A 12193-nucleotide genomic window follows, 5' to 3' on the forward strand; every position below is an offset into this window, starting at 1 on the left:
GCAATCTGGCCAATCCTGGAGAATAAGTTGTTTTACTTTTGGTAGCATCCCATCCTGTCTCGTGCTTTGTTGGATTGCCTGGAGTCTGCCACCAGAGGTGTGACAGTATGGTAGCATGTTGATAGTCTATCTCCTATTCCACAAAGCCATCTGTATTGCACTCTTGAAAGTATTGTGACAAAGTTCCTCCTCTATCTTGGTGGGTTCTGCGCTTATTGGCAGATTTTCTTGCCTCACAGATTCACCATGTGGGTTGGGGAACAGCCCAGAGACCTTCCCCTCTGGAATAACCCACAGTCCAGGTCAATTAGGAGGTTTGGGGGGAATCTGGGCCTGCCCTCTACTCCGGGTTCCAGCCCAGGGCCCTGTGGACTGCAGCTGTCTATAGGGCCACCTGTAACAGCTGCATGACAGCTACAACTCCCTGGGCTACTTCCCCATTGCCTCCTCCAAACACCTTCCTTATTCTCACCAGAGGACCATCCTCCTGATGTCTGATAAGGCTTGTGCTCCTCAGTCCTCCAGCAGCACACCCTCTCATTCTCAGCTCCTTGCACCTCTTGCTCCCAGCTTCTCACACTCACACCACAAATTGAAGTGAGCTCCTTTTTAAAACCCAGGTGCCCTGATTAGCCTGCCTTAATTGATTCTAGCAGCTTCTTCTTAATTGGCTCCAGGTGTCCTAATTAGTCTGCCTGCCTTAACTGGTTCTAGCAGGTTCCTGATTTCTCTAGTGCAGCCCCTGCTCTGGTCACTCAGGGAACAGAAAACTACTCATCCAGTGACCAGTATATTTGCCCTCTACCAGACTCCTTTACCCCACTGGTCTGGGTCTGTCACAGTATGCTCTGCTCAATGTATCTTTCTCCCATTGGGACTTTTCTGGACAGTATCTTATCCTCACCTCATAACGCTGGAGTCTCAATAACATGTGTTGTAGTCACTTGGGTGCACTCAGCAGTGGCTTCTTTATGCTGCTTTCTAATGGCTTATGATTAGACTGCATGTCCACCTTGTGCCCAAAAGGGAACTGATAGAATCATCCCATTCCAGAGAAGCCATTAGCTTCTTTGCTATCTGAGCATATCTCATTTTTGTGTCTGTTAGGGCTCCACTAGCAAATGCTATGCAAAGCCAGCAGACCATCAGTGCTGCTCCTAGGCTTCCCTCTGAGGCCTCAAATGGTAGCTCTAGCTGCTCCACAGAACTATAGTACTTAGGGCTAGTGCCTTGCTTAGGATTTCGGTACTCTTCCAAATGCCTGTTCTTGGGTCTCTGACCTGTCCCATGCTCTGTCATTGTGTGTGAACTGGGTCAAGGGTTCACAGGCTTCTGATATGTGTGCACAGAATCTGGAAAGATAGTTGGCTGTCCCTGTAAATTAGTGGATTCCCACTACATTCTTTGACAACAGGGGGCGCTACTACCCCTGAAATGGATTTTTACTGGCTCCTGGTTGAGCAGATTACTGTCATACCAGTGTGTGACAAAGTGGGACTGTTCTTAATGTTTCCTCTGAATACTGTGTGGGTGCCTCAGTTTCCTCTATGCATTTCTTAAGTCTCCAGTGTGCATAAATGGCTGACACTCTGTATCCTGGCAACAAATGGCTGGGGCCCTTCCCCCTGCAAGGGAATAGTTAAAGGTGAACAAAGAGATCAGGTGACCCTTTTATTGGCCCAGGAAAGAGACAAAGGCCAGAAAGGAGAGGCTGGAGTGGGGGTTTCAGTTTGGAGCTGGCTGGGGATGGGAACTGAGGGCAGATGGGGTTGTCTGCCTCACTGGGCCCCAGAATGGACCCAGCTGAGGGGTCCTGTTCTCTGTACCTACAAACTCTGGTTTAGATTGTGTTCCTGTCATCTAATAAACCTCTGTTTTACTGGCTGGCTAAGAGTCACGTCTGACTGCGAAGTGGGGGTGCATGCTGGACCCTCTGGCTTCCCCAGGACCCTGCCTGGGTGGACTCTCTGTGGGAAGCGCATGGAGAGGCATATGCTGAATGCTCCAAGGAGAGACCCAGGAAGGTGAAGCCGTGTGAGCTTCTTGCCCTGAAGACAGTCTGCTCCAGGGGAGAGGAGGCTCCCCAAAGTCCTGACTGGCTTTGTGGGGAGCAGTTCCAGAGCAACGCCCGGGGACTCCGTGACACAGTGAAAAAGGTCCACAGTAATTATCTTCAATACATAGCAGTTCATTAAGAAGGAATTATACAAGCGGTAAAGGGTTATGTTAAGCACATAACTTCTATGATAGACATTAAGAGCTATACATTTCTCTTAAGGAGTCTCTCTTTTACAAACATACACAAACAGGCCCTGCGCTAGTCTCACACAGTTTCTGCTTGGCAAACAGAGAAGGTGGTTACCAATTTTATAGATGGCTTCTTTCCTCCTGGTCTGTTCTTCTCAGCCTTCTGGTCTGTCTCGGATTTCCTTGAGGCAAGGCCTTGGTTGCCTTGAGACCCCTCTGATTCACAGTCCTACTCAAGCTCACAGAGTAGAGTTTTGGCTACTCTGTCTAGCAGCGTTGCTTTTTCAATCATTAATTAAGGAATCCCAACCATAGTAATTTACTTTGATTCTTACACTCTTTCCTCAAAGGAGTTACATGTTTTAAAAGCATGCCCAGTGAGCATGTGGTTCCTTTTTTTAACCTGATTAGTATTTTAGAAGGGGCTTCTGAGGTGGTACTGAACGAAGATCACCCCACATTTACTTACTCATTAATCATTCACTCTGGCTCTCTGCATGGTGTCCTTGCTGTAAGGTCACTACAACCAGGTCGACTGTGATCCATGCTGGAACTTTATACATGTGATATTTACTTTTGCATGGGCCCATATTTGCCAATCAATAGGTTCAATATTGATTGTACATGCACACATTGCCAGTTCTTCATCAAATCTGCTTCTGCTTAAAGGGAACCTGCTCCCAGGATCCTCTGCAGCCGTTCAGCCATATTTAAGTCATATCAAGTTATGCTCTCACCATTCATTCAGTATGGCCACATCAATTTGGCATCATCCCAACAGTCTGGGTATTTTCTTAATGTCTCTCACTTCTCCAGGGGCTGGCCGGATGCCACGGAAATCAACATATGTCTGATGTAGCAGACCCCAGTTCTCCTCAGCTTCAGCTTGTCTACATACCGCCTAATTTCCTGCTCCTGGCACCTGAATAGGAGTTGTTGCAGCTTGGTATAATGGTCCTGGATTGGCTCTTCCTTGACCTCTCCAAATGTCATCAGCTACTGCCTTAACACCTGGGAGTCCCTCTGTGTCTGGTTCGATTTACACTGGAACAACTCTGGGGCTGGGCTGATGCCCGTAGGCATTTGTAGCCAGTGATACGTGCCAAAAGCTGTGGCAAAGGTTTTCAGGAGGCTCATGTGGCTCAATATGCCAGAGCCTATTCTTGACATCAAACAGGGAACACTTTCGCACTAGTTAAATTGGGGAGTACATCTTCCATGGCTGGTGATGGGCACTGACTTCCTTTCAATGCTCTGTTAAGTGCTTTTGGATCAATGCAGACCCTCCATTTACCCAAAGGTTCTCTCACCATTACTAGGCTGCTGACCCATGCTGCACTAGTTTCAACAGGTACAACAGTGGCTCTTTGTAGACTTGCCAGTTTCTTCTTCAATGGCTCCACCAAGGCTAATGCAATTCTACATTTTGGTAGTCTCACGGGCTGCATTGGCAAGTCTATTTCTAACTTCAGCTTGCCCTCGGTGTCCATCTCCTTGAAATATGTCCTTATACTCTGTTAGAATGCTGGACAGGGGGACTGTTCTCCTTCTTCTTTCATGGTGAGGATATTCTGGTGTTGTACTGTGATCAAATCCACAGTTTGCACTGCCCTGCTGCCCAGCCACAGTGTACAGGTGGTACTCCTGTACGTCAACTACTATAAGCTGCAAATGATAATGTCTCTTGTTTCATGGGTTTTTTTTATTGACAGCTCACATTTGCCTCTGGCCTCAGAATGCTTTTATAGTAGACTGGCCATTGCCACCATGTTTCATGTGCCACATGCTGGGTAATAACATGAGAGGACTCCATGTTTCTAAAACTAAACTGGCTCTGTATTACGAATAATATTTACAGAAATGCTGCAGCTGTGTCTAGCATTCTAACCATGTGCACAAATTGGCTTCCTGGTGCCGCCTCCTCCAAACTCTTCCTTCTTGCAGCCTGTGCTGCTTCTTCCCAATTTCAGGCAGGTTGTTACACCTCTCACCCCTGGTACACCACTTATGCCAGAGCTTGCAAGAAGCAGCCTTACAGTTTCTTCTGCTATGCTTGTGCTAGGAGGAATCCTCACCCAGCCAGATACTGAACTTCGAGCCCTTTTAGGATACTCTGGCCCTTTTAAACAGTGTAAAGGAGTGAGAATGGGATGAAGATCTCACCCTACCTCTTTTTATAATGCTGATTTCATAAAACTGGCTTTTACATCTTTTACTTCATGGTTTTGAGCACTGCTTCAGCTATACTTTAATTTCTTGTTATTTGTTTTTATGTCTTTGACTATTTGCTCTTCAAAGTTCACTTCACTCTGCTAATTTCCACCTTGCACATTGTCTGTTTAATTTTTGTTCCTTTCTGGTGCCTTCATTAGATTCGGATTGCCATTATCTGGAGGATACTTGTCATTTACCTCTACTCTTTCCCCACTTCCTTTCTGCTATCAGGGCTATGCATGCCTTCTGTGACTGTTACGGGATGCTTACGTAACCTGCATGAGAAGTCTAAGGGCTTTAATTTCTTCATTTTTGGCTTTAGTGTTATTTTGATTGCCTCTGTATTTTTAGAAGATCCCTTTAGCTAAAATTTAGTGTTCCAAAGATAGTTTTTGGTATGATCCCTGCGTCGGGGATCATTATCATTTAGTAGCAATGTTGATAAAGAAAAAGTTTAAGTACAAAAAGTTAATTGATTTAGAATTTTTTTTTTACTGCCTATGCACAGTGAGGTTTTCTCTTTAAAAATTATGTATGTATTTAGCTCACAGGCTTAGACTCTGATTCTGCAACTGGATCTGCTAGCACAGACTCCAGTGCCTGAGCTCAGCCCAGAAAAGTCAGTGGAGCTGTGTGCAACTGCAGGCATCTGTTCTAGAGGACCCAGCTGCAGGATTGGGGCTGTAGTGTGAATACATGACAGTGGAATAATTTGGATATAAGAGTCATTCAGAACCCCCTGACAGGGGAGTCTACAATGGGAATGAAGGATTCATTGGTATAAGCTACTGGGTGTGTCAGTTATAAAGAGCAACTGAGAGTCCTGTGGCACCTTCAAGACTAACAGATGTATTGGAGCATAAGCTTTCGTGGGTGAATGCCCACTTCGTCGTTGCAGCCGACGAAGTGGGCATTCACCCACGAAAGCTTATGCTCCAATACATCTGTTAGTCTTAAAGGTGCCACAGGACTTTCTGTTGCTTTTTACAGATCCAGACTAACACGGCTACCCCTCTGACAGTTGTAAAGAGACCTGAAATAAAATCCTTAAACTGAATCCTGGTTGAGCCCTGGTAGACCAAAAGAGCACTACCTTTATTTACTATCTGACCAGATTGCATTAGTTGTAGAATGTAGTACTTAGCTCTCCTTTATATAATGCTTTTCTCCATGGACTCCATTATCTCAGCACAGGATATAAATAACTTCAATTCACTTCAAAAGGAAAGGTCTAGGTCTATCCATTCTAGGAGAGTTATTTTAAAATGGGTAATTGCCGCTATAGCTTGTTTTCTGAGATAGACTGGAACAAAAGTAAATTTAGCTGGGCTGAATGGCCACATTTTGGTTGACAAGCAGTAAAGAAGTTTAGTGCTTGAGAAGAAAGTTTGCAGACCTCATGCTAAAGATGCTATGTATGTTGAAAAATGGCCAACTGATTTACAATAGCTGAAATGTTCAACACTGTAGATTCTATATGTATAGTGCAGATTAACACAAGACTTTAACACTTATCTTTAGCCACCTAATGTTTGAAGAAGTGTGCAGGACCCTTCCATGTCAAATGACCCCAACTCTGAGATTGGACTCTGCAAGAGAAAGTCAGCCTGAATTTTGTCATAGGAATTGCCATGCTGGATCAGAATCATGGTCCAGCTAGTCTAATATTGTCTCCAACAGTGGCCAGTAGCAGATGCTTCAGAGGAAGATGCAAGAAACCCCAAAGTACTTGTCAAAAAGTTTCCTGCTGATTCTGTTTGTTCCAAAATGAGTAACCTTTATTAGCATGGCACACCTGAAGTTAGGATAGAGAGAATATTGAGGCTTCATTTTCCTCCTCAGTGAAAGTTTTAAAAAACCCAAACAAACCACAGGCTAGATAAGAAAAGCACTTGGGGTGAGATTCTGTGCCATGTGTCTGAAAGCGCTCACAGCCCAGACGGAGGGGAGTTATGGTGGCCGTCTCAAGGCAGCCCCATTTGGAGCACTCTCTTGTGGCAGGCTGCAGCATACCTGGCGCACCTGCATCAGTTTCTCTCCTTTAGAGTCCCTAGAAATAGTCCCAACAGTTTTTCCAAGTACAAGTAGCCCTCGTAGGGTTCATTTATTACAAAAGAAAGCCCTGTGCACATAAACCATAACCCAAGCCCCATAACCATAGTCCAGACAATCCATCAAGTAGAGATAGAGCCCCAGGAAAACTCACCACACTTCAACTCAACACACCACATCTTCAGCCCCCTTTGGCCCTCCAGCTTCAGCTGTCCAGCTCTGAGAGCCAGGAGGCAGCTGCCCCTGCCGCTGTCTGCCTTCAGCCCTCTCCTGCCTTCTCCATGGCTCTCTGGGTCAGGAGAGTCAGCAGGATAGCCCCTCCTCTGGCTTCCTAGCCCTCTTTGGCCTTCTGGCACTGGCTTTGACTCAGGCTAGCTCCTCCACTGGCTTGCTGATAACTTCCCTCTCTTTCCAGGGAGGGCCTGCAGAGAGCTTTCTGCTCTCAGCAGCTTTCCCCAGAGATCTTCTCCTCCAGTCTCCTGACTGACTTTCCACAGGGCTCCCCCGGATCTTTTTTAGCCCTAGGTGCTGCTCCATCCTCTTAATTGGCCAAACTGACAGCATCTGCTCTGGCATAAGGGAGCGAGACCTGCTTCATCTGCAGGGGCCACCCACTCTGTGACAATAGCTTTAAACTACCTTTACCCCCTTCTGATGCTGAGCTGGTCTTGGGGCTAGAGAAGCTGCTGGTATAACTTTGAGAGCCCCGGGGACTGTCTGATTGATGGCAGCATCCCTCTGCTGTGCTGCCTGGAATCTCTGCCTACTACACTGTTCCAACTTCCCCGGCATGCCACCCTTCTGCTCCCAGCCTCACTCTCTGAGTTTCACCTCTGCCTGGGTTTGTGGTGCTCAGGAGGCAGCCTTTTGTGGTGCCTGCACCAAGGGAAACCTATCCCAGATGGATATGAGGCTTTGAGGGTCCCTTTATGCTGCTCTGGCCCCTAAGGGGTCAGAGTAGGGGTGAGAATTGGACTCTCAGCCTGAAATTTCATGTGGTAATTATGCAATTATTTTAACTGAAAATCCTGTCAAGGTTCCTTATCCTGGTCAGACTACAGATATTTGCTTCTCTGTTTTCCCTGAACCTACCATAAATATTAGCCAGTTATATCGTTTATATTTTATATTTGTGTTGACATCCAGAAAAATGTATTAAAAATACAAAGAGAGAAACTATTATTGTTAAGATGATGATGATGTTGTAAGGCTGTAAAATGAACAGTAGTACAATACATTTGCAGTTTCTAATCATCATCCTAAATAATCTCTATAGCTGATGGTGTTTCCAATGACAATAATGCAAGAATGTTAGCTGAAGACTTCGTTTCTGTCTGTTCTTTGCAGAAGAATCATGGATTACTATGGGAAGTACGCAGCGGTCACTCTAGTCATGTTGTCCGTATTTCTGCATATTCTTCATTCTTTTCCTGATGGAGAGTTCCTCATGCAGGGTAAGCTACCTTTAACATTCAGAAATAACAATACAAACATCACATGTGTATCAATAAAAACATTAATTAAATTTCCACTCACTGTATACTGTGGTCATAAATCTTGTCTGTCAGATACATTTCTTGGTATGCTAGACTGTAATATGAACATGAAATGAAAATATAATGCTGTAGTGATATATTACATGTTCATTTAAATGCCACTATGTACATTGCATCTAACACTGAGACATCTCTTACCACATTGTTCAGTTCAGAGTTTTACAAACAGAAAATCCTCTTTGTTCAGCTGCAACTTGGGCCTGATCTACACTGAAAAGTTACATCAGTATAGCCACATGGGTCAAGGGTGTGAAAAAACTACACACCTGACAGGTAGCTGTGCCAGCATGATACTCAGTGTAGACACAGCTATGTTGACGGAAGAGGGCTTCCGGTCACCATAGCTAATGAGGTGTGTTCCTACATCCCTTCTGTCCATATAGGATACGTCAACCCTACGGGGCTATGCTGGTACACATAATCTTCGTGGACGTACCCTCCAGCATGTTTTTCATTTTGTGAAACCAACCCAGTCTATCCATCCCACACATTTGCCCACTTCACCTGCCCTCTACCTACTAATCCTTCTCTACTAGGACAATTTCTATCATTCCAAACTTATAAGAAACTTCAAGCTGCTATCATTATTAAAAAAACACTCCCTAAGCTAGTCTGCCATAAAAATATTTTCTTTTCTTCCCCCAAATGCAGGATTTTTCCCAAACGTTGGATTTCCCCCAAATGACACTGCCCTCAGGTGCTGGTGGGTAATATTAATTCCTGAACCAGAGCAAGTTGAAAGTCTACTTGTGACCCTTCAGGGTTACAAATGGCAGCTTTATAACATAGGAAAGGAAAGAGCCACGGCTTCTCATGTTAACACACAGCATATGCATCTACCCCTCGTAGATCCTGGGATAGTGGATTTTAAAGTCATTATATTTTATAGAAAAGCTATTTTAGGTCAGTTTTAGAGTATTTTAAATTTATCGTCATTTTTTCTCTCCCCCTGAGTCCTGTGCAGTTGATCTCATGCTAACTAACGCACCCAGGGTGAGATCCTTACCCCTGCTCTGGCCCTTATGCGGTGTCAAATGACAGACACCATGTAAAAAGGCCCTGACTCAGGAGCCTCGTAGAAGAGTCACTGGCATAGGCACTGTGGAAGACAGCAGTAAGGCTGTCCTCCAAGGCTTGCTCACAAACCCTGCTGTAAAGGCCATGCTGAGGCCAGGGCTGACAGGGTACACTGCTCACTTACAACCCACCCATAAAGAAAATTAATGAGAAACATGGAAAGGGAGCAATAAATGTTTGAGTTTTATTTTGGAAGATGCCATGAACGTAGCCTTGCAAGTTGTGAGTATTCCAGAGCTCCAAACCCTCGACAGAGAAAATCCTTCTTTCTGTTGTTAGATGATAACCGGGGATGACCAGCGGCGTAACCCATGTTGTGCTTTTTTTTTTTGTCTGTTAGTGAAAATAAAAATCTAACTTCAAATCGGCTATGGTATATAGGGAAACATTTCAGTGGCTCGTTTATAGTTTCTGTTACTTATGTATCTGTGATAGGTTGTCCAGAATGCAAGCTAGGGGAGAACAGGTTCTTCTCAAAGCCAGGAGCTCCCATTTACCAGTGCACAGGATGTTGTTTCTCCAGGGCTTATCCCACTCCCATGAGATCAAAGAAGACAATGCTGGTTCCAAAGAACATTACATCAGAGGCAACATGCTGTGTAGCAAAAGCCTTTACAAAGGTGAGGACAAGACCGAAACCCATTTAAGCTTGTTTTATGATACAACATAAGTCAATGAATAGAGCAGAGTATGTTCCTGCCGTTGGGCATTTAACCACCATTTGAGGAAAAAATCCTAGATGCTTACGTTCTGAGCATCTGATTTCTATTCTTTTAAAGAAATTAGCATGTTAAACATTAGATAAACACTGAGGGCCGGATCCTCAGTTGCGGTGAATAAATTGTTTGCGCTCCACTGATTTCTATAGTACTGCAATGATTTATACCTTTTGAAGGTCTGGCCCTGAATTTTTGCCCTTCCCCCAGGTTATTTTTTTTTGGCAATTCCCCTTGACATGCAGTATTACCCTAAATACTACTCAATTGGTGTTTGACTCTGTTTGATGTGCTTTCCCTTGTCTATTCCCTGAATTGGCAAGAACCCTTCTGAGCAGCAGGGAGACTAGTCAGGACAAGAAATGATTATTAAGGTAGGGTAAAAAATAGTACCAGTATACCTCCAATGAAGCTGTTTTTCACCTACCCCTGTTTGTAACCCATGTCCATATAACAGCCTTAAATTCACCCAGAGGTGTGGGTCTGTGTAAAGCCACCAATCTAGTGAGTCCACAATGGCTGGATAGTGGGCATGTAGCAGAACTGCACACCCATTGAGCACAGCATAGCCAACTTCTGTGCCAGCTCCACATAGACAAGCATGGAGGTGGTTTGAAGGTCATCGAGGGAGGAATGGAGGTGTGGTACCCCTGATTGAAAACCACTGCTCTAGCTCACCCAGATTATCCTTGCTCCCATTCAGCCAATATACTTTGGCCAAGATTTTTTTTTAAATTACTAGTTGTTCTGAATGTCTCCATGCTTGGGGGGCCACCTTCAGATATCGTAAAGAGGCTTGACATTTCAGAGCGTGGATGCTTGACAGTTTCTGAAACACAGGCCCCTCTAAGATGTGCCAAGTTAGGCACTCAAAATCACTAAGTGCTTTTGAAAACCTTGCCTTCAGGCTTTGTGGCTCTGAGCTATAGAAAACCAGTGTAATACTATGCATGATTCAGGTGCCATTCCAATACCTATATCTCAAAAGACATTTGTACAGTATCTAGTTGAGAAAAGAAAGGCTTCAGAAAAACTTTGCATGAAGAATTTTGTTTTAGCAGTGTAATTAATTGTAATTTTGTGTGTGTTTCTTTTTAAAAGATTACCCTTAAGGACAACGTGAAGATAGAGAACCACACAGACTGTCATTGCAGTACCTGCTACTATCATAAATCTTAAAGCCTGTCCCATCGGTAGTGACCACGGATGACAATGAATGGAATTGTTTATTTTGCAGCTTTTATAGCATCTCTATTTAAAATATTAGGTTTTCTGATCAGGGCATTTTAGTGTATGATCTGATGAGATGTACAGCTATTTATCTCCTCTTTACTTCATCACGTATTTAACCAAGTTTAATTATTTCCATTAGGAGTGAAATATAGCACTTTGCATGACAAAAAAAGTGTGATCCATTTTTAAATAAAGTCTGAATTAAAATATCAATGTTTTCATCTGGAAAAAGACAATGTAATAGTTTAAAACTAAAAACATTTTTGCAGGGGTTAAGTTCTAGGACTTTGTGGGGTGGGGGTGCAAGTGAAAAAGGAATGCAAGTCTATTGATTTTGCTTAGATATATATTTTATGATTTTTTTTTTAAAACTTGCAAAGTTTCTGTTCTTCTGTTTTCTCTCCTTTTCCTTTCACAACTTCCATTGTGGGAAAGGAAGTTGAACCATATAGGAAGCCACACAAAACCTTTATGTAGTGGTCTCTTTCTGTGTCACCTTTCCCCCCTTGTTTGAACTGGTCCTTCTCTAACATGTTTTATTAGATGTAAGATCAGATGCTCCTAAAATACAATTCACCCATGTCTGAGGGTATGCATTCCTGTGTAGGGTGTGCAGGGAAGAGGGAGTGGTACAGACAGACCATCCACATAAAGGGGGCCTCAGAACTCTCTGCACCACAGAAGGGGGCTCTATATAAGCTCCAAAAGCAATGCATCAGCCCCAAATGGGCAAGCGCATATGAGAGGAGGGATGGTTGGCCAGTGTGCAGCATGGGACATTTGCCCGTGCAAATCCATTGATCCTAAAATCCTATGCAGGATTTGCAGAGGGGTCACTCCTCCAGCATACGGGCTGGAGTAACGAGTATGGAGGAATTGCTCTACAGCTCTGTGGCCTGCCTGCAGGTAGTGGGATAAATGAATTCCATCTCTCCCAGCCCTTGCTTATTGCCCACACAAAGCCCAAACACATTGGTAAGCACCTCACGTTGGCTCTGGGCCCTTTATGCCATGTATAAACGCTGGAGTGGGCAAAGGTGTCTCGTTTGTCCGTGAGAGGATCTCCCTGGTGCAGACACTGTGGAAGACACCTGTAAG

The 12193-nt window shown here is 44.3% G+C and overlaps 1 protein-coding gene across 2 annotated transcripts in view; it reads left to right on the plus strand.

Annotated features, from left to right (window-relative positions):
* The window catches only part of CGA (glycoprotein hormones, alpha polypeptide), a 46146-nt gene extending 34838 nt beyond the window's left edge, over positions 1-11308 (plus strand). For both annotated transcript variants that reach the window (XM_054021479.1, XM_054021478.1), the window contains exons 2-4: positions 7861-7967; positions 9582-9766; positions 10964-11308. In XM_054021479.1, coding sequence (XP_053877454.1) covers positions 7868-7967; positions 9582-9766; positions 10964-11041 — 363 coding nt within the window. In that variant the 5' untranslated portion in view covers positions 7861-7867 and the 3' untranslated portion in view covers positions 11042-11308. The remainder of the gene's footprint in view (positions 1-7860; positions 7968-9581; positions 9767-10963) is intronic.
* Positions 11309-12193: the final 885 nt, after the last annotated feature.

Source organism: Malaclemys terrapin, chromosome 3 (assembly GCF_027887155.1).
Source record: "Malaclemys terrapin pileata isolate rMalTer1 chromosome 3, rMalTer1.hap1, whole genome shotgun sequence".
Classification (NCBI taxonomy): domain Eukaryota; kingdom Metazoa; phylum Chordata; order Testudines; family Emydidae; genus Malaclemys; species Malaclemys terrapin.